The sequence below is a fragment of the Osmerus eperlanus genome, chromosome 10 (assembly GCF_963692335.1).
Source record: "Osmerus eperlanus chromosome 10, fOsmEpe2.1, whole genome shotgun sequence".
Taxonomy (NCBI): Eukaryota; Metazoa; Chordata; class Actinopteri; order Osmeriformes; family Osmeridae; genus Osmerus; species Osmerus eperlanus.
Genome location: NC_085027.1, coordinates 11895531 through 11921878, shown reverse-complemented (window position 1 = coordinate 11921878; position 26348 = coordinate 11895531). Strand labels below are relative to the sequence as shown.

Genomic DNA, 26348 nt, shown 5'->3' with positions numbered 1-26348 from the left:
CTAGGGGTCGAGGGATCAGAGCGCAGGCAGGTCTGCTACCTCTTGCTGTGCAGTCAAAGAAGATTAGCATGGATCCACATATAAACATATCAACTGGACAGCTTGGTATATCCTGGGAGTAAACTCATACTTGTTCAACACTTCTTCATCCACCACAGTGGTACTTAAAGCTGATTCTGTTCACAGTGAGGCATAATCCTTGGTTCAATGTACAACTGACACAGACTTTAGATAGATACTTTTTCAGATATACTGTACTTCATGACATGAATTCTACCGGAAATGCTTCATAGCCACAGTAAACCAATCAGTATCTAGTCATTGAAACGACCAACCACAGCCAGAGATGGGTACTGAATCTATAATGAGGTTCCTTGTCCTGGCCTGACCCACTACTCTAAGTCAAAGAGAGTGTAGCACTCCTGGCTATAGCAAATTAGAACCACATGTGAGTGGCAAAGCTGAAAAGTAGGATACAGAAGGTCTTTGTGAATTGCGGTTGGTGGTAGAGTGCTGGGAGTGGGAAGGTGAGGTCTACCTGGACTTGGCACTTATACTAGTCAGTAAACCCACTGTCTCCTCTCTCCATCACGCAACATCTAACACTAGTCATTCATTATGAACTCAGGTCAAATTGATCATGTTACGGTCTGCAAAGTTGTCTTTTTTTGGAAACATGTTTCGCATTTGCAAGCTCAAGACATCAGGGATTTAAGTCCCAAAAAGAGTGAGTTGATATGTTCATTGCTGATGTTTGAACAAGTGGGCGTGTACACTCTCTCTCTCCTTCTCTCCCTCTCTTTCTCTTTCTTTGAATCTTTGACTTGGTCAAAGAAGTACCTTGTGAGGGCGAGTTGTTGACCTGTTAAAATGCCCTTTTCATAAGCAGAATAGAGGTCCAGTGTGACCCCATCTAGCCCGCAGTAGCAACACTGTGCAGGGCAGCAGACGGGCATGCTGCCAGGGGAATACACCCCGGGTCAGAGACATGGTCCACTCTCTGACATCAGCTGATAAGCCTTGGCCCAAGCATGGCACGCCACAGTGGCTACAACATCTCGACACTGCTAAACAGGTCACACAGATCTGACACACTATACTTTATGAAATCAAAATGCATGGAGTGTGTGATATGCTTCATAATACTTGTGTTCGTGTTCAGCATCTTCTCACTTGTGAAATATCAAATTAAGATTCAAATTAACTTAACTTAATAAAGAAATTAAGTTTAATTGCAATATTGTGGGCTGGAGTAATTCTAAAACGACGAAAGCCTGAATAAAACTAAACATGTCCACGTTTTAGGGGGATAGAGTTGGCCTAACTTTTACTTCAGGCGTTCATAAAAAGAATTATCTGATTTTGTAATGTCCTCTAGAGGTCATACTAACTCTATTTCATGAAGACGGCTTTCTTAAAAAACAAATAGTGTGTGTGTTTGAGGGGTATGGGGTGGGCGCTAAACTATGCCTTTGGTTCACAAGCCGATCTTTTTCGCGACCAAGCCTTCGCACCACCACATCATCTCCACCATAAGTCTTCTTCACCACATCAGGAAAAACCTACAGCCCCAATGCATTCTCTGGTGATGTTCTAATGAAATTCTGCCACCGGATTGGTTAGAATACACGTTGATCTATTTGATAGGATACAGTTGTTTTATGTTTAGTGTATGATGTGTTGCACAATCAGCTGATCGCGCCGAATCGTGGGTGGGAAAGTTTTACTCTCATTCCGTATTTTGTTGTAAAATATATTTTTTTTCAGAAATGCTACAAAGCCATCCACATTGCACTTGATTGCGTGGTCCTAAAACATTTGGCAATGAGACTGACTAATGGAAATACAATGCTATAGTGTTCTGACCAAGGATGTTATAATACCATCCCGTGAGCCCGTCCACGATCTCGGCCCGTGGATTAATAGTTTTAAAGTTTTTCATTTGATCCCTGTCGAACAATCACTGTGCAAACCAGGCCCCGGCTACAGCTGCTGATGTAACATAGACGTTTGCCTTAATAATTCGCAGCAGGGTGCGCCGCGGTGCGGACTATATTGTCCAAACGAGGATCGCTGTTTCTTCCGTTAGAGGAAAAATAGCCAAGGTTGGTTTCACTAGCTGTCAACACAGAGAAGGAATCGTAAGTAACCGGACTGTTGTAAAATCAATGACAGTTGTGGGTGGCATCATTTGCATTAGTACCAAACATTAGCACATTTCGAATATGTTTATAGAATTAGTCAACCTCTTGACATTAATTAAAATTTAATCGTGCCTTTTATCCGAAGACAAGACTGACACAGACAGACTATAGTGTTTACTGTACATTGTTGATTACGGCTAGCTATAGCTCGCTAGCTACTTAGTACAAACCCATTGCGTGGATAACTCGCCAACTGTAGCTATAACGTTTCCTAGCTGAGCCACAACATCTGCACGTACTGTAAGTGCTTTCCTTTCTTTACCCACAGCTATATATAGCTACTGCTGTTGAATGTATTCATTGTCAGATAGCCTAGCACTGCGAGCTTGCTATTCTAGTTAGCTCTAGCTAAGAGCTACTAGCCTGGCTAATAATACTAATAATCTTACTTTCACATACTGTAGGCTACCCTGATTTTCAGTTATTGTGTGACATGTTCAAATGAATGTATTTAACTATGTTTGCGTAGTGCGATTATCCATTTTATTGCCGTTTTGTTGTATCTACCTTACTTCAGATACCGTGCCAGGTATCGTACTGTTATTGTGCCTATGTGTGTTTAGACAGGAAACTACTACGTTCTTTGATTGTTTTCCTTTTAAGGTTAGCGCACAATGAGATTTAAAATATTACTTTTAATATGACCGAGCAATATTTACGTTTCCAGAATGTCCACCTGTTCAACCTAAGGAGTAGCTGTCATCAATACAGTGATGTCTTGTTTGTAGTGTGCAGGTTAAGTATGTGCAGGTGTTGCATCTTTCCTTGTAAATGCAGTGACACAATTGAAACCTTCAGTTCCAGCATGCTGTCACTCTGTCATTGGTTGACATCTACAGTGTAGTAGCCGGCCTAGCAAAAACTAAGAAATATACCAGTTAATGATATTTTAAATCAGTGCAATTTTCATAACTTTTTGTTGTTTAACAACTTGCTTTGCCAGGCACTAACAGGCACGTCCCTACCGTGCCCCAGCTCCCCTGAGGGAGAGCAGGTGTAATAAAGAGGTTTAAGCTCCAGTTCCAAAGCCCCACATAATCCATTTAAGCATGGAACTTGTTTACTTTAAGTAAACTGTGCCAAGATGAAGGAAACTCATTATGTTGACCTAACTTCAGTTGAATACATAAACCAATTACAGTAGATGCTATGTGAACTGTGATTGATTGAGGCAGGTGTATGTCCCAAGTGTGTAAATGTCTGTGTGTTTGTTATCATGCTTATTTCTAGATGGAATGGATTATGGTTATCGCACTAAGCAGGATAGACTTAACATACTTTGTTTAGCAAAGTTAACTTCATGACAATGCATTGTTGTCTTCTAAAAACATTCATGTAATATTTATTGTAGAGTGTTAGCCATCTAGCTAGATTAAATCAGTCAGTAGTTTTGTTTGCTGTTTGGCATGTGGTTGGATTTGTAGGCCAACTAGTAAGCCTATATATCTGGAATTGTATTGGAAAGTGGTGTGCTGTAACCAGTTTGGCTGAGGCCTGACTGTGTTTGTTCACCAGCCTGAGGGTACCCTCTTTTTTTCCCCTCTCAACAAAGCTTCATGACATTGCTAGTCAGGGTAATGACTGGTTACAATGAACAGCATGCTTAGTGCAAGATGTAGGCCACTGCCTGTCTGCACGGGCCACTCTGGGATGGTGTAAATCTCACTAGAGATTTGGATGGTCTGATGTTTTGCAACTCCAGTACCATTTTGCTGAGGTTGGGGCAAACAGTGTAACATTAGAGTAGGTGTGGGGGTCATTAAGACTTCCACGCGTCACTTCATCTGGTGCTAAAGATGAGCCATGGTATGAGAGAGCCTGTGACCAGTTTGACAGTGCACTTCTCAGTTTTGAATTACACCTCTAATTAGACTTAATGGAACTGAATACAGCTAGCCCTGTCAAAACATTGATGTAATGAACACCAAAGTACTCTAACCTCTGTGGGTTTGTATCCCTGTCTAGGACACACAGTAGAGGAGGGGACTGCAGCTCGACAGTCGGATCTGAATCTTCTGGTGCTGGAATCCACACGAAGAACATGAGCTAGTAATATGAAACTGCTGAATGAAGAATGAGGCTGGAGAAACACTACTCCAGAGACCCAACTTGCGCTGTTAGAACATTCTCAAACCTTCCCTCAACCTCTAACATCTGACCCCTGACCTCCTAACCAGTCCCTCACCCCCAGTCATTCCACCTTCTAGCCAACCCCCACCAGCCCTATCACCTCCACTACCCAGGATCCTCCAGCCCAGCCCAGGCCCAGTGGAGAATCCCGTCCCCTGGCCCTGTGCCCCCACAGCGGTGGCCTGTCCCAGCGGTGTGTTGGTGTGCGATGGCACGGCGGGACGCTGAGGGCTGCCGCGGGGGACTGTGATGTCAGCGCCCAACAGCCCTGGCGAGAGCCAACGCGCCGCTCCCAGATTCTTCGTGGGCTGCGAGGACGATGAGAGCGAGGGCCTGGAGGACCCCGGCTGCAGCATGAGGACAGACATGGAGCTTTATGAGGACGACGAGGAGGCAGACACGGTACCACACACACACACACACACACACACACACACACACACACACACACACACACACACACACACACACACACACACACACACACACACACACACACCACACTCACCTCCCCATACAACACTAAGTCATCACACTGTTCAAGCAATATGGGGTTCTTTTCTCTCTCCACTTAGCCACTAATTTCTGTCATCCCTCTGTTTTTCCTTCCCTGTGACCTCCCTCCCTCCCTCCCTCCCACCAGCCCCCAGAGCGACAGATTGTGGTGGGGATCTGCTGCATGATGAAGAAGTCCAAGTCGAAGCCTATGACCCAGATCCTGGAGAGGCTGTGCAAGTTTGAGTACCTCACTGTGGTCATCTTCCCTGAGGATGCCATCCTCAATGAGCCTGTGGAGAAATGGCCCCTGTGTGACTGCCTTATCTCCTTCCACTCCAAAGGTGAACTTAAAACACACACATAATAACACTCAAGCGCACACACACACACATATTCTACGAAAACAAAGCTGCTTATTTACTCGCTTCTTGTCTTTCTTCAGGCCTGTAAGGCTCAAGCTTTTTCCTTGTACCACACTGTGTCAGCAGTACTAGCGTTCTACTCAGCATGACTCATCCTTTCTGACACAACAGCTTGTTCTCACCAGCTTTTGCTGACTGGTACTGTATTTATGATGATCATGATTTCTATTTCATCTATTTAAACGTGTATTGTTTTTACAAGGCTTCCCTTTGGACAAGGCAGTGAGCTATGCCAAGCTCAGAAACCCTCTGCTGATCAATGACCTGAACATGCAGTACTTTATACAGGACAGGTACGGCCATTATTGTCATCATTGGTTATGGGTAATGCGATTCCTGTACACGTGGTTATGTGTGTGTGGCTGTGCTGGTGTGGACGTTTCTCACTGTTTCTCCTGCTCTTCAGGAGGGAGGTGTACCGTATCCTACAGGAGGAAGGGATTGATCTGCCCCGCTATGCTGTGTTAAACCGTGACCCAGATAGACCTGACGGTTAGTGTACCAGCCCATTAGGCAACGTCAATATGGGTTTTTCAGTGTGGGTCGTCCATTCGTTTGGTGACTTTTTCCCTCAGCTTTTGACTCAGTCAGTTTCAGTCTTATTACTTGGTTTGGGGGCTCGAAGGCAAAGTGGTGGAAATAAGTAAGCGCACAGATAATTATTTTTAGTTTCCGTTTCATCTGAGGGAACAAGTGCAGAGAGACTCAAGCGCTCAACTTTTGTCCGCACGACATCCTAAAGGCTGTTACCTAGTCAACTGAAGCCCCGGTTTATTTTGGTCTGGTGTAAATATAGCAGCTGATGTGGAGCGGTTGGGAAAGTGTTGCTTCTGAGGATGCAGTGATGTCACTCCCCACTGTGACGTGATGTGTCTGGAACTCACTTCCTCACCCCCCTGAGAACGGGGGTTTAGTGTTTCCTTGCCTCATTCTAGGCTGACAGTTTAACCACACCTTTCAAAATCGAGATAATTTGCGGTGGGGAAGTTCTTAAGTACTCAAACAGTTAAATAGCTAAGTTATAACATCTATGATGTAACATGTATGTATTACAAATGAAGTTGTAATAATTATGAAATTATTATTTAAAAATAACATCTTTAGGTATTGTTTTACTATATAGTTACTGACCTATTAGACAAGCAGCTTTTAAATGAGTCCAGCAGGGTGGGACTAAGGCTTCCCTGACGAGTAGAATTCAATCCAGTATGTGTCTTGATTGTGTGATTTGGCTGTTGTCCTTCTGTCAGAGTGTAATCTGGTTGAAGCAGAGGACCAAGTGGAGGTGAATGGAGAGGTGTTTCCCAAGCCGTTTGTAGAGAAGCCGGTGTGTGCTGAAGACCACAACGTCTACATCTACTACCCCACCTCAGCTGGAGGCGGCAGCCAGCGTCTCTTCAGGAAGGTCTGTCTCTGCTGTCACATGCCCTGTTCCCCTGCAGGGCTGTATCCGTCCCTGTCCCCCTGCAGGGCTGTATCCGTCCCTGTTCCCCTGCAGGGCTGTATCCGTCTCTGTTCCCCTGCAGGGTTGTATCTGTCCCTGTTCCCCTAATGATGGGTTTTATCAAAGCCTTAGCAGTCCAAAAATAGACCAGTCCGAGTATGAAGTCCCAACACCTCTGTCTCCTCTAATAAACCTGGAAGGCACATGTTCGCAGCAGTCAGCGACAGAGAGATAGAAACATCATAAATCTTAATGTTCTTAAAAAGACAGACATAACTTTTTCGCCCAGCTCTGATTGACGGTATTGCTTCCACAGAGGGTAAGGATTACAACTGTCAATGTCTGGTTAAAAGACATTTGACATCAGTGTTATTAAATGTCTAGTTTTAAGCTCTGGTCTGTCACTCCCTAGCGGAAGAGAATTCTCTCACAGGTCGTACTGTATCGAGTCTTTGACAGGCCTGTGTGCTCTGTGGAGGGAACAGGAGATCCTGTCTGAAGTGACTGGTGATGTTCCTCTGGTCTAGATCGGGAGCCGCAGCAGTGTGTACTCCCCCGAGAGCAACGTGAGGAAGACGGGATCCTACATCTACGAGGAGTTCATGCCGACGGATGGAACCGATGTCAAGGTACAGCAGAGGTCAACTCATGGAGGAGAGGTCAACTCATCCATGAAGTGACGAGAGACATTGGACTTCATGATACTGCATGTGTTCATCAATCGTTGTTTGTGTGTGTGTCCAGGTGTACACGGTAGGGCCTGACTATGCCCATGCGGAGGCGCGCAAGTCCCCAGCCCTGGACGGGAAGGTGGAGAGAGACAGCGAGGGGAAGGAGATCCGCTACCCGGTCATGCTCACAGCCATGGAGAAGCTGGTGGCCCGCAAGGTCTGCCTGGCCTTCAAGGTAGGCCGGAGGCCCAGAACAACCATGGGCCCACATTACTGGGGAATGTACTGCTTCGGTTGTCTAACTGTGTGAAGGGTGAAATGATTGGGGTTGATGATTTTGACAATGAACCAGTGTTTTCTGTTGGCTCCAGCAAACCGTGTGTGGGTTTGACCTTCTTCGGGCCAACGGACACTCCTACGTGTGTGACGTCAATGGCTTCAGCTTTGTAAAGAACTCCATGAAATACTACGACGACTGTGCCAAGATCCTGGGGTAGGCAGACTCTATTTCTGGCCTGTCGAATGTGTTGAATAGCCTGTGTCGAGTTTGGTCGGCCCTGCCCAGACCAGACACTTGGCATCGAGGGACCATGTCTTAACTGTGCGTGCGTGTGTGTGTGTGTGTGTAGGAACATTGTCATGCGGGAGCTGGCTCCCCAGTTCCACATCCCCTGGTCCATCCCCACCGAGGCTGAGGACATCCCCATCGTCCCCACCACCTCGGGCACCATGTGAGTCTCCGTCCTGAGGGCACCTACACACACAGGAGCTCCCACTGCCAACGCTGAAGCAGCTGGGGGGTGCACAGGTGGCATGGAAATGCACTGTTCCCTTCTCCCGAAATACTAACCCTCTGTCACCCTTGCACCCCCTACACACACACACACACACACACACACACCTCAGGATGGAGCTGCGCTGTGTCATCGCCATCATTCGTCACGGAGACAGAACCCCTAAACAGAAGATGAAGATGGAAGTTCGGAACCCCATGTGAGTGTTCTGGATGACTGGGTTCTATATGGTGGAAACCAGTTGAGACACATTTAAACCAGTACGTTTCACCACTGAGGGCAACTGGAGCACGGAACACAAGAATCTCTTTGTCTCTCTCACCTTCCAATGTAGGTTTTTTGAGCTGTTCGAAAAGTATGGAGGGTACAAGACAGGGAAGCTGAAATTGAAGAAGCCCAAACAACTCCAGGTAACCATGAAGAAGACCCAATATTACGTTCTAAACATTCTACCATATTAGGTGGAATTATTCGGGTTACTGTCAGGTCTAATATCAAAGTGTGTAGGATTACTTTGCTTCAAGGTTAATAGCTGTGTGTGTGAGTCATGTTCGTCTTGTCTTGGCTTGTCATCGTGTCTCTGTCCTCCAGGAAGTGCTTGACATCTCCAGGCAGCTGCTGGCAGAACTGGGGCAGCGCAACGACTGTGAGATTGAGGAGAAAAAGTCCAAATTGGAGCAGCTGAAGACAGTTCTGGAGATGTGAGTGATGTTGTTAAAAGTGATGTGGTTAGAAGTGGGTTACAGTATTTGGCACAGATTCCCACCTGGGGCCTTTGCATGCTTTCTGGGCCATTCCAGTACAATGCATCAATAGGAGGAAAGAGAGAGTGAAATGCTCAGAACTACAGAACTGGACAGTGATGTATGTGTTACCTCCTATGAGACTGGTGTCAGTGATGACAGATGGAATTGGAAGCTTCTGCACACAGATACACACACACACACATTCTCTCACACACACACACACACACACACCTCACACTCTCTCAACAGCACATACCTTTCTCAGAGACCAAATATGACATGTGTAACATGATAATGACAAGTCACGCACATAGCGACATGACAAATGGGGATCGACGTTTAAAAAGGAGCGGGAGGTACTCGATGCTGTTGTGTTTATGGGTGTGTTCAACGAGGCAATATTGTTCTCTATCATTTACATCTGATTCCAAACAGCTTAGAAAGACCCACATACATCGTTTGGCTGGACAACAAGTTAACGGAAACGGGAATAAACTGGACTAATAGACATGACACCTCTGTGCTCCTGTGCTCACCCTCTCTCTCCCCGTCGCTGTGTCTTAGGTATGGCCACTTCTCTGGGATCAACAGGAAGGTGCAGCTCACCTACCTTCCCCACGGGCAGCCCAAAACCTCCAGCGAGGAGGATGGTATGGACCATTTACAACAAAGGACTAAATTTTGTGGCGTCCTTGACTCTATTGACCAGTAACACAGAAGAACATGGCTAACCGTGCATTCCCCCACATGGAGGTCTATAAGGTAGTGTTCCTTGTGCTGATGACGGTGTCGTCTGCTTCTCAGACACATGGAAGGAGGGTCCGTCCCTGCTGCTGGTGCTGAAGTGGGGTGGTGAGCTGACCCCCGCAGGCAGGGTCCAGGCTGAGGAGCTGGGCCGGGCCTTCCGCTGCATGTACCCTGGAGGTCAAGGTGAGACACACGCACCACATACTGTACAACACGCACCACATACACAAACCACTTACTGTACACCACACACACACCACTCGAACCCCACGAGCACATTTCAGATGCTTCATCTGTTCCCTCCCGTCCGGTTTGGTCTGGTTCCAGGAGACTATGCTGGGTTCCCTGGCTGCGGGTTGCTAAGGTTACACAGCACCTACAGACATGACCTCAAGATCTACGCCTCAGACGAGGGCAGGGTGCAGATGACAGCTGCAGCGTTCGCCAAGGTAACCAGCGGTCAAAACTGTTCAGAATATCTGGAAAGGAACTTGATATCATACTGGGCTGACTGTTATATAACTATAGATCGTTATTGAGTGTTAATTTGTGTGTGTGTGTGACAGGGCCTCCTGGCGTTGGAGGGGGAGCTGACTCCTATCCTGGTGCAGATGGTGAAGAGCGCCAACATGAACGGCCTGCTGGACAACGACAGCGACTCTCTCAGCGGCTGCCAGCACCGCGTCAAGGCCCGCCTCCACGGGATCATGCAGAAGGATCAGCCCTTTACCGAGGACGACTTTGATAGGGTGACTGACTCCTTGCAGTGTGTCAACCATGTTAGCAGCCAATTAAATCCATCTTCTCCATTCCATTTGTGTTCTATGTTTATGAGCCTGTTTCTACTAGAGGGATGAGTGTCTGCCAGAGCCGAGGGCGGGAGAGGGATGAGGATCAGTCATGTGATTACTTTAGGATGAGTGTGGTATCTCCATCCGTTTATAATACAATATTTAGGTCTTGGAAATAAGAGTCTTGGTTCTTTAGAAACTGTAAAAGGACAGATTCTTTATTAATACCCTCAGGTTGAGCTCTCCAGTTCTTGAACTAAAGACCTTGTTCTCAACACAAACGGCAACATTGTTTCCCCCCAACTTGGCTAAGAATGTTCTGCTGAATGTGTTTGTGTGCGTGTTTCCACAGCTGGCGCCCACCTGCAGTGCTTCCGTGGTAAACTCCATGAAGATAGTGGAGAACCCTGTGACCACGTGTGACCAGGTCTACACCCTCATCCAGAGTCTCACCTCTCAGATCCGCAAGAGGCTGGAGGACCCCAAGTCTGCAGGTGGGGTGGTCCTCACCGGGATACCAAAACCAAATTTATTTCACATCATCTTTTAGCTTTATCCCCCCTACATCTGTCATTAGAGTACCAAGTAAATCTCCACACCCTGTTTCTGGAGAGCTGCCTTGCCGTAGGTTTTGTCTCAACTCTAATCTGCGCACCTGGAATTCTAATGATTCGTTGATTGGACAGAAAAGCTACAGGAGGTTAACTCTCCAAGACCTGGGCGGCGGTGGAGCACGGGTGCTTTATTCTGCCGCTGTGTTCCTGTGTGTCCAGATCTGCAGCTGTACCACAGCGAGACCCTGGAGCTCATGCTGCAGCGCTGGTCCAAGCTGGAGAGAGACTTCCGCGTGAAGAGCGGCCGCTACGACATCAGCAAGATCCCCGACATCTACGACTGCGTCAAGTACGACGTCCAGCACAACGCCACGCTGGGCCTGGAGGACACGCTGGAACTGTTCAGGCTGTCCAGAGCCCTCGCTGACATCATCATCCCTCAGGTGAGGGGCCGACGCAAGGGGTCATCGTGCTCTGAGAGCGCAGAGACGAACTATACCAAACTGAATTATTAACGCAACAGTGTTTTATTTAGTCCCAGTTGATATAAGATAAAGTCATTTTATCGAATACAATTCATTGGGCTGTAATCTATGGATTTCACATGAATTGTGTGAACATGGAAAATATCTGGAGTCTTTTATTTTAACTCATGTATTTTAAGCACTTTACATGTTGCATGTTTATATTTGTGTTCTGCGTATATACAAGGCCTCCGCCTCTGTGGCTCTCTGTGGGACAGTGTGTGTAACCCGCCCTGTGTTGACCTCAGGAGTACGGCGTCAACAAGGTAGAGAAGTTGGACATAGCCTACGCCTACTGCTTGCCACTGGTCAAGAAGATCCAGCTGGACCTGCAGAGGACCCACGAGGACGAGTCGGTCAACAAGCTGCACCCTCTGTGAGTGTTTCAGGTTGTAGCTGCTGTAGGAACACCTGGATCACCGCAGTTTGGTAGAGTTGGGATCACAGTTTGCTATTGTCATTTGGCAGTATAGAATCTTGTAAGAACAATGTTCGGGGAATTAGAGTCTGTTCACTTTCAAACTTATTCACTGTGAAGTCGCTTTGCGGCCAGATGTAAATGTGAGTGCTGTTTTCTGGGGTCCCAGGTACTCCCGGGGAGTGATGTCACCAGGCCGTCATGTCAGGACACGTCTGTACTTCACCAGTGAGAGCCACGTGCACTCCCTGCTCAGCATCTTCCGCTACGGAGGCCTGCTGGACGTAAGAACCTCACCTCAGACTGACTGAAGCACTCAGCCACACGGGGCTCAGAAGTTCATCTTTCTCTGTGTGTGTGTGTGTGTGTGTGACAGGAGGAGAAGGATCATCAGTGGAAACGTGCTATGGATTACCTCAGTGCGGTCTCTGAACTCAACTACATGACTCAGATAGTCATCATGTTGTACGAGGACAACAACAAGGTAACAGTGTTATTGTGTGAGAGAGAGAGAGAGAGAGAGAGAGAGAGAGAGAGAGAGAGAGAGAGAGAGAGAGAGAGAGAGAGAGCGAGAGAGCGAGAGAGCGAGAGAGCGAGAGAGCGAGAGAGCGAGAGAGCGAGAGAGCGAGAGAGAGAGAGAGTGTACACACGTGTTTGGTCCAGTAACCCTGCTGCTGTTTCTCAGGACCCCTCATCTGAGGAGCGCTTCCACGTGGAGCTCCACTTCAGCCCAGGGGTCAAAGGTTGCGAGGAGGAGGAGAACGCACCAATGGGCTTCGGGTTCCGGCCTGCCTCCGCAGAGGTCAGAGTGGACCTGTCCTGTTGTGTTCAGAGAGTGAACCTGGTGGTGGTGTTGCGTGTGTGTCTGTGCACTCACCGTCCCTGTGCCATCCCTGTCCTGGACAGAACGGAGAGAAACAGCCGGACCCTGGCAGCCTGGAGGACCTCTCCCAGGACGAGCCGGACCGAGCCTTCCCTCTGTCAGAGCTGGTCAGCATGCACAGGAAGTCCCCGCTCGTACGCAACCGCAAGACCGGCTCCATGGAGGTCAGACCATGACAACCCCCCGCAAACACACAGCCACTGCCTCTTCATGGAAACAAACCAGCTAAACTCTTTCTTTATGCCCTAACACTGTATTTTTCGTGTGTATGTAAATAGACTAACTTGACTGTATTTGTAAGTTGTAAATAGATCCGGGGTGGTTCTCTGTAGTGTTGATGTGTGCCCAGGCCCCCGAAGAGGGCTGGTTTAGCAGAGCTAGGGATCAGTGTGTGGCGTCATATGCTCTGAATTGACTCCTTAACACTGTCTTGCCTCGTTTGACCATTCCCGTCTGCGTGCTAGTGTTATTTCAAGGTTTGTCCTTCGGTGCTATGCATGTGTATCTTCTTGTGTATTGAAACGTGTGTGTGTGTGTGTCCAGGTCCTGTCTGAGACCTCCTCCTCCAGGGCCAGTAGCTACCGGCTGTTCCCCTCCTGCCCTCGCCAGTCCCCTGAGATGAAGCAGAGTGGACTAGGTAGGTGTCTCCTCCCCCCATGGGGGTCCATGGCCGCTGGCGTGGCCATGGACCCCCATGGTGGCAGTGGGAGGGGCTGGTACACCGTCTCACCTTCCGGTTCTGATTTTGACCAAGACAAAGCAGGAGGTCCAGTTGACTAAACGACATGCTCAGGTTAGGAACTAATTAGTGGTTCCTGGGTTTTGTAAGTTCAGTCAGAATTGTCCTTTTTAGAGGTGGCTCCTTTCAAGAAAAGGTTGAATCTGTGATGTGATTAACCTTCCTAACTATGTTTGAATTACGGATTCAGCATTACTTTTGTAACACGAGCCGCTTGAAGTACATCATAACATCATAACTTCATAATGCCAGTCAAGCAAAGGATGATTCATTCTGTAGATCTCGTCATCACCTGCGCTTCTGTTCAAGAACGCCACGATACGTTCCAGAACTCTGATCTGTTTCTACTTATATGCCTAGTAATCCTGATAGTGTGCCTTTAATACCCCAGTGTGAGAGAGAGAGAGGGGGGGGGGGGGGGTGGAGGGAGGGAGGCTAGTGGAGCAGGGGGGGGCGGGGGAGTCCTGTGTCTCTTAGCAGGCCTGCAAGCCCCTCTCTCTGTCCTGCTGGTTACTGAGACTCAGCATTGTTTGAATAACTGCATGTTGTGTTGTGGAGACTAACACCCCCCTCACCCTCTCCCAGGCTCTCAGTGTGCGGGACTCTTCAGTACCACCGTCCTAGGGGGGTCGTCTAGCGCCCCCAACCTGCAAGACTACGCACGTACACATCGCAAAAAATTCTCCTCCGGCAGTCTGTCCTATAAAGACGGTATGTGTTTCAGTTCCTTCTTCAGCTAGGAGACACAGTGGGCTGGTGCCCATGGCCAGGGAGGGACAGCTCTGGTGCTGGGCAGCCTCAGAGTGTGGAGGTGACAGGGCCAGCACCCACACACACTGCTGGTTCTCTGTCCCACGGTTGTGATTCGAGATGTGGCTGCCCACGCCCGGGACACCCCATAACCCTGCCCACGCCCGGGACACCCCATAACCCTGCCCACGCCCGGGACACCCCATAACCCTGCCCACGCTCGGGACACCCCATAACCCTGCCCACGCCCGGGACACCCCATAACCCTGCCCACGCCCGGGACACCCCATAACCCTGCCCACGTCCGGGACACGCCATAACCCTGCCCACGTCCGGGACACCCCATAACCCTGCCCACGTCCGGGACACCCCAAAACCCTGCCCACGCCCGGGACACCCCATAACACTGCCCACGTCCGGGACACGCCATAACCCTGCCCACGTCCGGGACCCCCCAGGACCAGAGCTGCTCCACCTCCACTGGCTTCACTCCCCTCCTCATCACCTCATAGATGCCTGGCAGGCTTGTTATCAGTTATGCACTATTTGACAGAACATGGAATGTTGAAATGTTTATTTTACAGGACACAAAAATATATATATATAGGCAAAATGTCATCATATATTTCCTAATGGACGTGAATATACATCAAAACACAGTCACTTGATGTATCTAAAGCTTTGGTCAGTCATTTGTTTGTGAGCAAGTGTCATATTCAAGATTTGGCACATTTGACCATTTTCATACACTGTACACAGCACAGCCATTACAGGGTTGAGTGTTTTTGTGGATCTGTTTAAAGTTAGTAATTTGTTGTTGGTGATGGGTGTACTGACATATTCAGTGTTTAAATGTGTGTAGGTAGACTATCCTACATCACATCTTTCAGGCGGAGCTACATCAGTGTTCTTTGTTCGGTGTTGCACGCTCTGTGGTAGACGCAGCATGACGAAACCATCTGTTCCTGTATTGTCCACTAGGTGTCCTTGTGGACTCATTCACAAGTGCTCTTGTCTTGGCTGCCATTTTCTTGGTTGCCCTGCGCCTCACTTTGTGTGGTGTCGTTGTGTGCTCATCCTTTCTGTTCCATCTAGGTCCATCTGTCTTGTTCTGCCTCTAGTCAGGAGTTACTCCACAGGGAGGGGGAGCAGCTTCCTAACTGCTGTCGTCTTTGTCCCCTTTGGGTGAATTTGGATTGACATGATTGGTTGAATTCACTCACTCTCTGTAGTGTGTGTGTGTGTGTGTGTGTGTGTGTGTGTGTGTGTGCGTGCGTGCGTGCGTGCGTGCGTGCGTGCGTGCGTGCGTGCGCGCGCGTGCGTGCGCGTGTGTGCGTGTGTGTGCGTGTGTTGTGAATGTGACATCAGGAGGAATTTGTTGTGAGTTTGAACTTGTAAGATACTTGCGTATTTAGAATATGTGATAATGGGTCCTCAAAACAGGGATGGGATTATGGAAGGCAGATAAGGAGGAAGATTTTAATACTTTGATTGACTCGTTTGTCTAAATAAACCATAAATGTAATCTCTCTTTTACTATCTTAAAGAAATGTGGGTGTGTAGCATGTACTGGGGGAGATTTAGGGATTTCTAAGACAGGGAAAAGTTTTTTTCTTTGTCTTCATCTCCTAAATGTAGAGGCCATTTCATCTCCTCCTGTCGTGTGTGACATCATCCCGTTTTGTAATCTTGAAAGTACCAGCTCAGTGTGAGGCTCCCGCTCTCTGACTGCTCCACTCCAGCCCCAGACACAGGCCACGCTCCAGCCTGCTCATACACTATATATCCCAGTCTTGTCTGTCCCCTGTATGTCCCCGTTATCTGCCTTTAAAATCACCCAAAAATCTCATCTTAAACTGATGAACTTTTGTACTTTTCTTGCCCCTTTATGCTTCACCTCTGAACTACAGTACCAAAAAAAAAAAAACGAGCAAGTATTGAACGTACTCTTCCCTGAAAAACTAAGAAACAGGATCTTTTCAGGAGCGCTGTGACTCGATTGTAACACTAGTGACTTTTTTTATTTCCTCAGAGTTGTTGTCAATGCCGGCAGTAAAGCGATTTTCTGTGTCGTTTGCAAAGCATCCCACTAATGGTACGTCTGCTTCTTTCAAGTATATTTCCACTTCTTCACCTCCCCTTGTCTTGCATGTCAATAGAAAACTCTCTTTTTTGTGATTTGAGTTATTTTTTTCACGTGGTCACTACCATGGTCCTTCAAACACCTGGGGTTCAGTTAATTTTTGTCTACCCGTACGTCTGGACGACTCACTTTCTAACACTACCTCACATCCTGTTTGTAACGTCTTGCCTAAAAATGGTCCCACTCACCGATCCAGCGTGTTTTCATGGACAATGTGTATATAGACAGTATATGTGATGATCTCCAGATGTGTGTATTGTGTATATACATATTATCATCGATGTTAAAGATGTGGATTGGAACCATCTCTTGAACGCACCACCAAAAAGCACCAATTCTTAACCCTTTTCCTGTTTTATTAATTGTATTAAGTGTTTTACTTCAGTCTGATTGTTTGCTATGGTTGCTATAGAGACGCTCCCGTCCTCATAGGGTGAGAGTGGAACTTCTTAAGTTGTTCATCCTCTAGACTGAGAGACAGAACCATTGGCTGTCAGAGCGAAACAGGGAAAGGGTTAACCTGTGATTTTGTACCATCACCTATGTTTTGAGTTGGATTCATTTGTGAATGAATATTATGAGCTATGTTCATGTGTTCTTTTGTGAAAGACACTCAGCTTTTTTTCCCCTTTAACTTCTCCCGGATATGTTGGTCTGAGGCTCAAGTAAAAAACAATTGGGATTATGACATGTGTTTCTTGGTCTCCAACGGTCATTATGGAAAAATACAATATTTGGAAGTTGTTGTGAATGACTATTTAGCGAGGAGTTGGTGGGCTGATTGAACTGGCATTCCCTTGCAGTCCCTTGTGCCATTAGAAACTGGGGATGATGGCAGAAGCAGAACGTTGCTATAACCTGTGGTGTGTTTGGAACAGTGGGCATACTGTCAATCACCCAGCCCCCCTCCTCCCTGTGTGGTCCCCTAGCAACAAACCACCGCTCATTTTAAAGTGGACATCTGGGAAATCTTCATGGGCGGCATACAGTATGCCTGCATGTCACATAGACTCCAACTCTTCTTGTAGCCTTCAGTGGTGGTCTGTTCTTTCAGGATCTTAATGGTCCTGTCTTGTCCTGGTCTTCCTGTGAGGACAGGACGTGCTCTCCTGTCCTAGCTTGATATGCACCGCCTGTTGCCGGGCAGGAACGCCGTGTGACTCTGAAGGCGATCGATTACCAGTGATGTTTTAGATGGAGTTTGTGTATCGTGTGCAACGTCGTCTAGGTCCACAGGGTGTTAGGCCTGAATGCTTTTGTGTTGTGTACAGTGTTTGTTGAGTCATTCCAGCATGTGCCTAGGGCACATCGAGTCCTGACTAGTCCCAGTGGTCTTCTGTAAACATGTATCTGTGATCACAATGTTGATTCAGTCACTCCTAAACGGTCACAGGCTCTGTTTCTGCACCATTTTAGGGACACAAGATGATACTTCGGCATTTACTTACTCTCTGTTTGGGCCGGTGAGAGGTATGGAACCCACGTCTGTGTTTTCGTCCAACTGCACCTTCACAAACTTTGGGATCGATTGTAGTAATCGATTGTGCTACGGCAGCAAGCTATCCAGTGCACGCACAATATTACGATAAACTTCATTTAGGCTTCCACCGCTTCTTGACAGTGTGCTTTCGTGGACAGAGTGCGATGTTTTGTCTGCGGAGCGTCTGTTTCCCAGAGAGAGAGTGGAGCCACGCGTCTGTCCGGCCTGCGCATGTGGAGGCGCCTCCCAGCGTTTCAATGTGTTCCGATGGGTCTGTGTCATAGCACACACGCTCAGCTGCGCTCTCTCTCGTCTTCAGAGGATCTGCTTGTCGTGAAGACCGCTTCAAGACATAATTCTTTAGTCTTATTCGATTCGAGAGAATCATTTCCTTGGGAATTCAAACTTCAATTTTTTTTCATAGATAATTGACGTCAAGGAGAGATTTGAGTTGAGCGTCGTGGTGGACAGAGTCCTGCTCTGCCGATGCAGTTTTTTTTACACCCCTTTGGGACCGTTGGGGTTGTGTGAGGTACACATAGCCTCAGTCTGCTGTCTGTGCTATCTGATTCTGAGCATGGAGTGACAATGAGATGAGTGACACCCATAAATGGCAGAGAGCTGTCACCTACCCCCGCCTTCTGTCCACACAGCAGGTTCCATTGCCGGCGTCCCCCTTGCTGTCCTCTCTCTCCCTCTCCCTCTTCTCCTTCATCCCTCTCTCCTGCCTGTCCTCTCTTTCTTCAGCTCCAACTCTCTCTCCTCCCTGTCCTCTCTCTCCTCCCACATCCCTCCATTGGTCCACCCCTAGCATAACCTTTTCACTTCACCCCCTTTCTCTTTTTCAACATGTCTAGCTCACCCTCTCCTCCTCCTCCACCGTGTCCTCCACCGCTCCCTCCTTCCCTGCTCTCCCTGTTCTTCTTCAGAGCCCCTGGAGGAGCACCATGTGGCCAAGCTGTTGAGGCGCTTCTCCACCGAGCCCAGCCTGGGCCAGACCCTCTCTCTGGACGGGGCGCTGGCCCACCACCTCAACCAGTGCTCCTACCACCTCCGCCTCTTCCGAAACTGGCTCATCTCCGGCCAGGACCCTCTAGAGTACCTTCACGGTCAGCCTCGTCCCTGCAGCTCTCCCCCCCTCCCTCCCTCCCTCCCTCCCTCCCTCCCTCCCTCCCTCCCTCCCTCACAGCCCAGCCTCTCCCTGCCTCGCCCTGCCTCGCCCACAGCATGGTGCCTGTGACCTCCCTGCCTGGCTGGAGGCTCTACTGCTGCCGCCCCTCCAGTCGACCCTACTGCTTAGGCTCCGTGGTTTGAGCCTGCTTTCCCGGCACTACTGGAGAGAGGCTTGCTATCTTGAGTGGTGTGTTTCTGTTCTTGGCTTCCAGAGTGTCTCCAGTAGCAGAGGTGTTCCCCTCCTGCCCGGACGTCAGCTCTCCTTTCACTCATTCGCTAACCCCCCGTTTTGAGTGGCAGGTCGCCTGATGATTAACCGCCTGTTGGGGGTTCAAGTCTGGGCAGCTACTGGGACGCAGGCCACTCCAGGGGCAGCCTGTCTGGGCTCGGTGCCTGGGATGGGTTGGTCTGTGTTGCATAGACGAGCACAGCCACTCCCAGCAGCACAATCGTGTGGGATGCAGCGTAAGCAGGAAGCTCAGCTCAGAGAGAACTCCTAAAAACAGGCTGTCTGGTGTGAGCATGGCCTGGTCATCTGCATACCTGTGTATGTTTGTGCATGCTCTGTCTTCTCTCTCTCTCTCTCTCTCTCTCTCTCTCTCTCTCTCTCTCTCTCTCTCTCTCTCTCTCTCTCTCTCTCTCTACATCTCTCTCTCTCTCTCTCTCTCTCTCTCTACATCTCTCTCTCTCTACGTCTCTCTCTATACATCTCTCTCTCTCTCTACATCTCTCCCTCCCTCTGTCCTCCATCTTCATCCATTTGTCTTTTCTCTTCATCCCTCCATCTATCTGATTCTCTTTGCATCCATAGGAGGCCACGCCTAACCCATCAGAGTAACAGCATAGCTGAGGGTCTTGGCTGCAAACTGTCCCTGCATGGGTGTCGTGTGTCATACAGCACAAGACCATGTCCAGTCATTTTTCAAATGGGAAAGGTCACTTCTGCATTCTGCAGGCAACACAGCAGCAACACAGGCAGCCCAGAACCACGGTTTGCTGCTGTCGTAAATCTAGACTCTGAAGGGTTTAGGAATGGCTGCCAAGGCTCTGGGAATCAGCTAGAGCTGCGGGAGAAATCAATTCACACCATGTTCTAACAGCTAGCAGACAGGAAGAAAAGCTGGGAGTTGGGTGACATATCACCCTGACAGGAGTGTGCAAAAATGTGTTCCACAGGGGCTTCCAAACCAGCCACCTTTACACACGTTGATCCCAGCCAGATGAAACGTTGCTGCGGGCGACACCCCCATGTTCCTCTGACTCTCTGCTTGACCCATCTGAATCTCTGTACTTGCAACCTCTCGCACAGCTGCGCTACTAACCGGCGTGTCGTTTTACTGGGACTGTGTGATTGAAGCCTAACCCCTCTGCAATGGAGAGACCAGACCAGAGGCTGGGACGCGAGGTCATGATCGAGTGCTTTCTACCTGTTCGTGTCTCTGTACTGTACATGGAGGGGACTGGTTTGCTGCTGAGTGGACTGTTTGGCTGCTGTCTGACGCAGGTTGGTTTGCAGTGTGGTGGTGCTTTGACTCATGAAATAAGGACTGTTTGGTGAGCAACTAAGGCAGGCCAGTCGTGTGTGTTCAGGTCTGTCTGTCTTTTGTGGTGTGGCAGCTAGTGATGTCGTTGAGATGGTCTTTTGTGTTTGTATACGTCATCCAGGCATGTTTTATGTGTACTTCCTGAATGGAAAGGAAACCTTGGTTGTGTAGAGGTCACCGACTCTGCTCCTGGACAGACTTGGAGGTCTTCTTCTGGTGTTTTGCTCAGGTTTAGCACACTTCATTATAATCCAGGTCCTAATTGGTTGGCTTGTGTGTGCGGTGTGTGTTGGTTGGCTTGTAAACAAGAGCTCGGCTGGAACCAAAAGCTTTCACTCCAGACAAGTTGATCTGTTCAGGGTTCGTCTGGGTAACCCCAGCAGTAGGGTGAATGAGATGGGGAATGTGAGATGCTGTAGTGGTTGTGGCTGCCCCAGACAGCCCCTTCCCAGGGCCCAGTCTGACTGAGGGCTGGTGGGGCTGTGGGCCTGGCTGTCGTCCCTCTCCTGCAGGCTTCGAGGGCTGCTCCATGGTGCCCTCTATCTACCCTCTGGAGACGCTGCACAACTCGCTCTCACTCAAACAGGTCAACGAGTTCCTCACGGACGTGTGCGAAAACGGAGGAGACGCCCACTCCAGGACCACCAGAGGTAACGGGAATTTGGTGGTCACACACTCACTCTCTCTCTCTCTCTCTCTCTCTCTCTCTCTCTCTCTCTCTCTCTCTCTCTCTCTCTCTCTCTCTCTCTCTCTCTCTCTCTCTCTCTCTCTCTCTCTCTCTCTCTCTCTCTCTCTCTCTCTCTCCTCACACATACACCTATATAAACACACTGTTGCGTGACCTTCTGGACCTCGGCTGTCTCCTCCACCTGCAGCTCTGTCAGCCATGTTTGACACCCAGAACCAGCCATTAGTGGACTCCTACATGCCCCAGAAAGTGCTGTCCTCATCGGTGTCCATGAGGCAGCGCTCAGACAGACCGCCCTGGTGTAAGTACCACTCTGCTCTACACATCTACCCCATACTACACATCTACCCCATACTACCTACCCTACTCTACCCATCTACCCCATACTACCTACCCTACTCTACCCATCTACCCCATACTACCTACCCTACTCTACCCATCTACCCCATACTACCTACCCTACTCTACCCATCTACCCCATACTACCTACCCTACTCTACCTATCTACCCCATACTACCTACCCTACTCTACCCATCTACCCCATACTACCTACCCTACTCTACCCATCTACCCCATACTACCTACCCTACTCTACCCATCTACCCCATACTACCTACCCTACTCTACCCATCTACCCCATACTACCTACCCTACTCTACCTATCTACCCCATACTACCTACCCTACTCTACCCATCTACCCCATACTACCTACCCTACTCTACCTATCTACCCCATACTACCTACCCTACTCTACCTATCTACCCCATACTACCTACCCTACTCTACCCATCTACCCCATACTACCTACCCTACTCTACCCATCTACCCCATACTACCTACCCTACTCTACCTATCTACCCCATACTACCTACCCTACTCTACCTATCTACCCCATACTACCTACCCTACTCTACCCATCTACCCCATACTACCTACCCTACTCTACCCATCTACCCCATACTACCTACCCTACTCTACCTATCTACCCCATACTACCTACCCTACTCTACCTATCTACCCCATACTACCTACCCTACTCTACCTATCTACCCCATACTACCTACCCTACTCTACCTATCTACCCCATACTACCTACCCTACTCTACCTATCTACCCCATACTACCTACCCTACTTTACAGTACCTATTGACCTTGTTTTAACTAGTCTGTACAGGCCTCCCACAGCATGGCCCATCTTGGCTGTTATAGATGGTGCAGTCCAGCTGCCCACCGCAGTCCAGCTGCCCACCGCAGTCTGTGTTGCTAACTGGACCAAAACTATCCCACTCTGTCTTTTCCCAACCCACATGCTTTGTCTCTCCTAGTGGAGCCAAAATGAGCTTGAGGCATAGTAACATTCTGGTTTTAGTGGTGTGTTTTGTTCACAATGAAATCGCAAGAGAGAGTGTCTCTGCTGAGGTTTCGTTCCAGGGCATGAGACTCTGGTAGTGTTTTAGTTGTAATCCTTCTCCTCAGTGCTTCTCAAAGCATTCCTGCAGTCTCGGTGTTGATGATGACAAGGTCGCGACACGGTACAGTACCCTAGTTTGTGTCTCTGCAGACAGCAGCGGCCCCTCCAGTACTGTGTCCAGCGCCGGCCCATCCTCGCCCACCACAGCAGACACCTCCCCTCGCTTCAGCTTCAGCGACAAGGTCCCCCTCACCCCCCAGAGCAGCGAGGATACCCACCCCTGCCAACACAGCAGCTCCCAGCCGCCCCCCACCACATCCCCCCAGGCCCCGGACCCCCTCAGCCCCACAGAGGACCCGCCGGCCCCGAGCACACCCAGCGGGGAGGCTGACGCTCCCTCTGCCACACCCAACCACCTGCCAGGAGAGTCCTCTGTTGGAGCCTCCGGTGGAGAAGCTCTGGAGCCCAGCCCCAGCCCGCTCTGCTCCCCACTGGCTCAGCTCTCCCTGGGCAGGATGGAGGGCTACTGCCGACTCCCAGGAACCCTCCCGGTGCTCCTGGAGCTCCGAGAGAGTAGCAGCGAGGCAGGCTCCAGTGCCCAGACGCCCCAGTCTCCAGACGGCCCGGAGGAGTTCCTCAACGCGCGGGAGACGGCGGAGCTCTGGAAGGGAAACCCGGGGAGCCTGCCCCACCCCGGAGCTCCCCTGGAGGTAGGGGCCCCTCGCGTGTCTGAACCCTAGCAAGAGGCCTCGTTCTCTGGGGAGGAGGACGGCCAGGGCAGCTGGCCAGAAGTAGCAGCCCTTCTTTACACCTAAGAAGTGAACAGTGATCTTGTTACTCCCTGTTGTTCAGTCGCAAGACGTGGAGGGTGGACTAAGGCCACGCCCACCTCGGGCTTGTATCTTACTGTAAATTGGCCAATAATCAAAGATTGTGGTTTTCCATTTCTTAAAAACCTGCCAACAGCTTTCTCTCTGTGTGCCAGTGTGTGTATGTGTTCATCATACAATTGGAGCCACAATCTTTGCTTAAAGGCCACTAGGCATGTCTGTTTCCAGTTCTACATATGCCCCTTAGAAAGCCACTTGTTATAAAGTGAAGCTTTGATGTTGCTTTTATAAACTACAAACATTCTCTGTTTTTCTGCTCTTCCTACTCCATTCTGTACTTCCCCTTCATTACTTAGTGAGTCAGACCAGCTATATGTGAGGAGAGGTCTCTGCTAGTCTCTCTAGGTCAGAATAAGAAACGGTCCTGTCGAGTCTTACTGGGACTGTTGTATGCTGAAACAGCACAATCACTTCTTCATGAACATAGCAAATGGCCAGTGAAACAAGCAGGGAGTGAAGCTGTCAGACAGGGATATTTTTTCTCTCTCTTTCTTTTGGAGATTTACTAATTGCCTTTTCGTGTTTGTTATAGTTTAGGAGCAGGGAGACAAAATAAGTACTGTGCTATGCTTTTTTGATAGGCAAAGATATGAACCTGCAATGCTGATTTTGACCAGGTAGACAGTCAGGTTTGTCAGATGACAACAGCTCTAACCCACCTTACTGCAAGGCAATGGATCTTCTAAATCAGATTCTACTACAATGTGTGTACTGCTTATTGCCAAAGTCCTTAATCCTCATCTACAACTTAAACAGTTAATCATATACAGAGAGATATATATTTATCTTACAATTTTGTTTGGGAGATGCAATGTAATATTTTCAATGCAGAGGCTTCTTATTGGTTACGTTTGAACTTGTACCACATAGCTAATGTATATTTTTGTATAAAATCACCTCACAGTGTAGTAACATTACTCACTGAACAAAAAGGTGACAGCAATGTTGGATGGTTCCTTTGTGGTGTCGTGCTTAATACCGTAAAAGCGCCTCTGATTTAGTAGCAGGTGTGTGTGTTTGTCTGTGTGTGTGCATGTGGAAGTGTGTGTGTGTGTAGCTGTACTGTCAGGTCATTAAGCTGAAGCAAAACTCTTTATTTAATGGTTCAGGTTCTGTTCAGTTGTATTGTGACATGCTGTTGAGGTGATTCTGTCAGTGAAATACACATGTTTCAGTGTGCATCCAAGATGTCTCCTAATAGCATTATAACACTGTAATCTGCTCTCCTCTCAGTCCGTAACCATGTACTGTACAGCTCAGATCAACAATGTGTTAACGTGACAATCTGATTCTGTTATACATTTGGTCAACAGGGGGCGCTAACTATGCTTAAGACCTGCATAGTGTTTTGGTTTAAGAAGCTGAGCCTCTCTGTTTTTAAACCACAGAAGGTGATTAATTCGTTTTAAATACATACTGTAAAAACTGTGATGGAGACCGTGTAGTGGAATGTTATGCACTTGTAACCCCATAACGAAGGCTTTGTCAACTGAAACACTCTTACTGTATGTTGGAGAGCTTTCTGTAATTGTGCAATCAATCAGCCAGACCTAAAATGAGATTAATCAAATTCACCACCCGCTTTTCATTATTTGCTATTGCCTATGTGTTATAATCTGCTCTAAGGCTCTGTCATTTCTACAAATGCAGCTTTATTTCTCTAACTAAAGGATGTTATGAATACAGATGTTCTGGTAAATGACTCTTTTATTTCACTGTGTTTTTATTTGTCTGTACTATACTCCTTACACCACATTAACTTGTTCAGTTTGAGAATGGTTGAGTAGCTGTACCCCGAGATGGGACGCTATATAAGCATCTGTCAGCCCTCTTCACCTCATCTCAAGGTTTGTAGGCATGGATGCTAATCCCTATTATCCCTGCACTCTAGTAGGTCAGCGATGACAAGCAAACACGACCATGGAGTGCGGAGTCACACTGCTCAGTAATCTCATTATTATGGTCAATGTAGGACCCCCTCCTCTGCCAGCACATCCCAGCGTCCACTGTCACCGGGAAGGTTATGTAGGGGACATGATATGGGTGTGGGGCCAGGATAATATGGCCTTGTACAGTAAGCTCTCATTACTAAGCACTCTCATGGCCACACAGAGATCACACCCTCGTCGGATGGCATTCATAAAACGCCGTTGTCACTCATTGTGTTGCTGCTCTCTGTCCTGTATGGTCTATGGAAACTAGGGTGCTTTCAGTGCGGGTGAGTGTGCCCTATTTCCGGGTATTTTTCGTTCATCCCTGTAAAACGATGAGAAAATGTTTCCTGTTCTACAGCGATGTTGGTGTGGAGCTCTGTCTGGATCCTCTGCCTGTTAGTGGCTGTGAGGATGTGCTGGGAGTGGGATTGTGTTCATGGAAATCCAAATGATCAGCCAGCCCTCCTGCCACGCCTTGTCTGTCTCCTACCAGAGACCGGGTGGAAGGCTGGCTACTTGCTAACACTCTTTGCCAAGGTTAGCCATGATTCATAGGAACCAATCTATCGTTCCCAGACAGCATTTATTGCCACAGAGTTAACCCCTCATGTTATTGCCCTTATGAGGAGATGGGGAAAGGCTGATAATGCTGTGACTGAGGATGGAAAGGAAGGTACTGTAATCATGGCTCATTAGAAGGTGTATACAATGCTGAGACATATTGGAAATCAATTTAGTATTCAACTCTTGAAATACTTTAAGCCTGCT

The 26348-nt window shown here is 48.5% G+C and overlaps 1 protein-coding gene across 4 annotated transcripts; it reads left to right on the top strand.

Moving 5' to 3' along the window:
* The first annotated feature begins 1979 nt into the window (after positions 1 to 1979).
* ppip5k1a (diphosphoinositol pentakisphosphate kinase 1a) lies at positions 1980 to 25331 on the top strand. 4 transcript variants are annotated; one of them, XM_062472130.1, is made up of 30 exons: positions 1980 to 2141; positions 4170 to 4736; positions 4978 to 5173; positions 5457 to 5547; positions 5661 to 5746; positions 6505 to 6659; positions 7226 to 7327; positions 7443 to 7604; positions 7741 to 7862; positions 7999 to 8100; positions 8276 to 8362; positions 8498 to 8573; positions 8755 to 8864; positions 9474 to 9559; positions 9714 to 9839; positions 9984 to 10105; positions 10223 to 10405; positions 10800 to 10941; positions 11221 to 11444; positions 11774 to 11901; positions 12113 to 12227; positions 12320 to 12427; positions 12629 to 12745; positions 12850 to 12990; positions 13370 to 13463; positions 14151 to 14276; positions 16348 to 16410; positions 21168 to 21305; positions 21531 to 21644; positions 22907 to 25331. In XM_062472130.1, exons 2-30 carry the CDS (start codon positions 4584 to 4586, stop codon positions 23494 to 23496), a joined length of 4059 nt encoding a protein of 1352 aa, XP_062328114.1. In that variant the 5' UTR covers positions 1980 to 2141; positions 4170 to 4583; the 3' UTR covers positions 23497 to 25331. The 4 variants fall into 4 exon arrangements, with proteins under 4 accessions (XP_062328114.1, XP_062328117.1, XP_062328116.1 ...); XM_062472131.1 differs by lacking the exon at positions 1980 to 2141 and adding an exon at positions 2148 to 2444; XM_062472132.1 differs by lacking the exon at positions 16348 to 16410 and having other exon boundaries at positions 1981 to 2141.
* The last annotated feature ends 1017 nt before the right edge of the window (positions 25332 to 26348 follow it).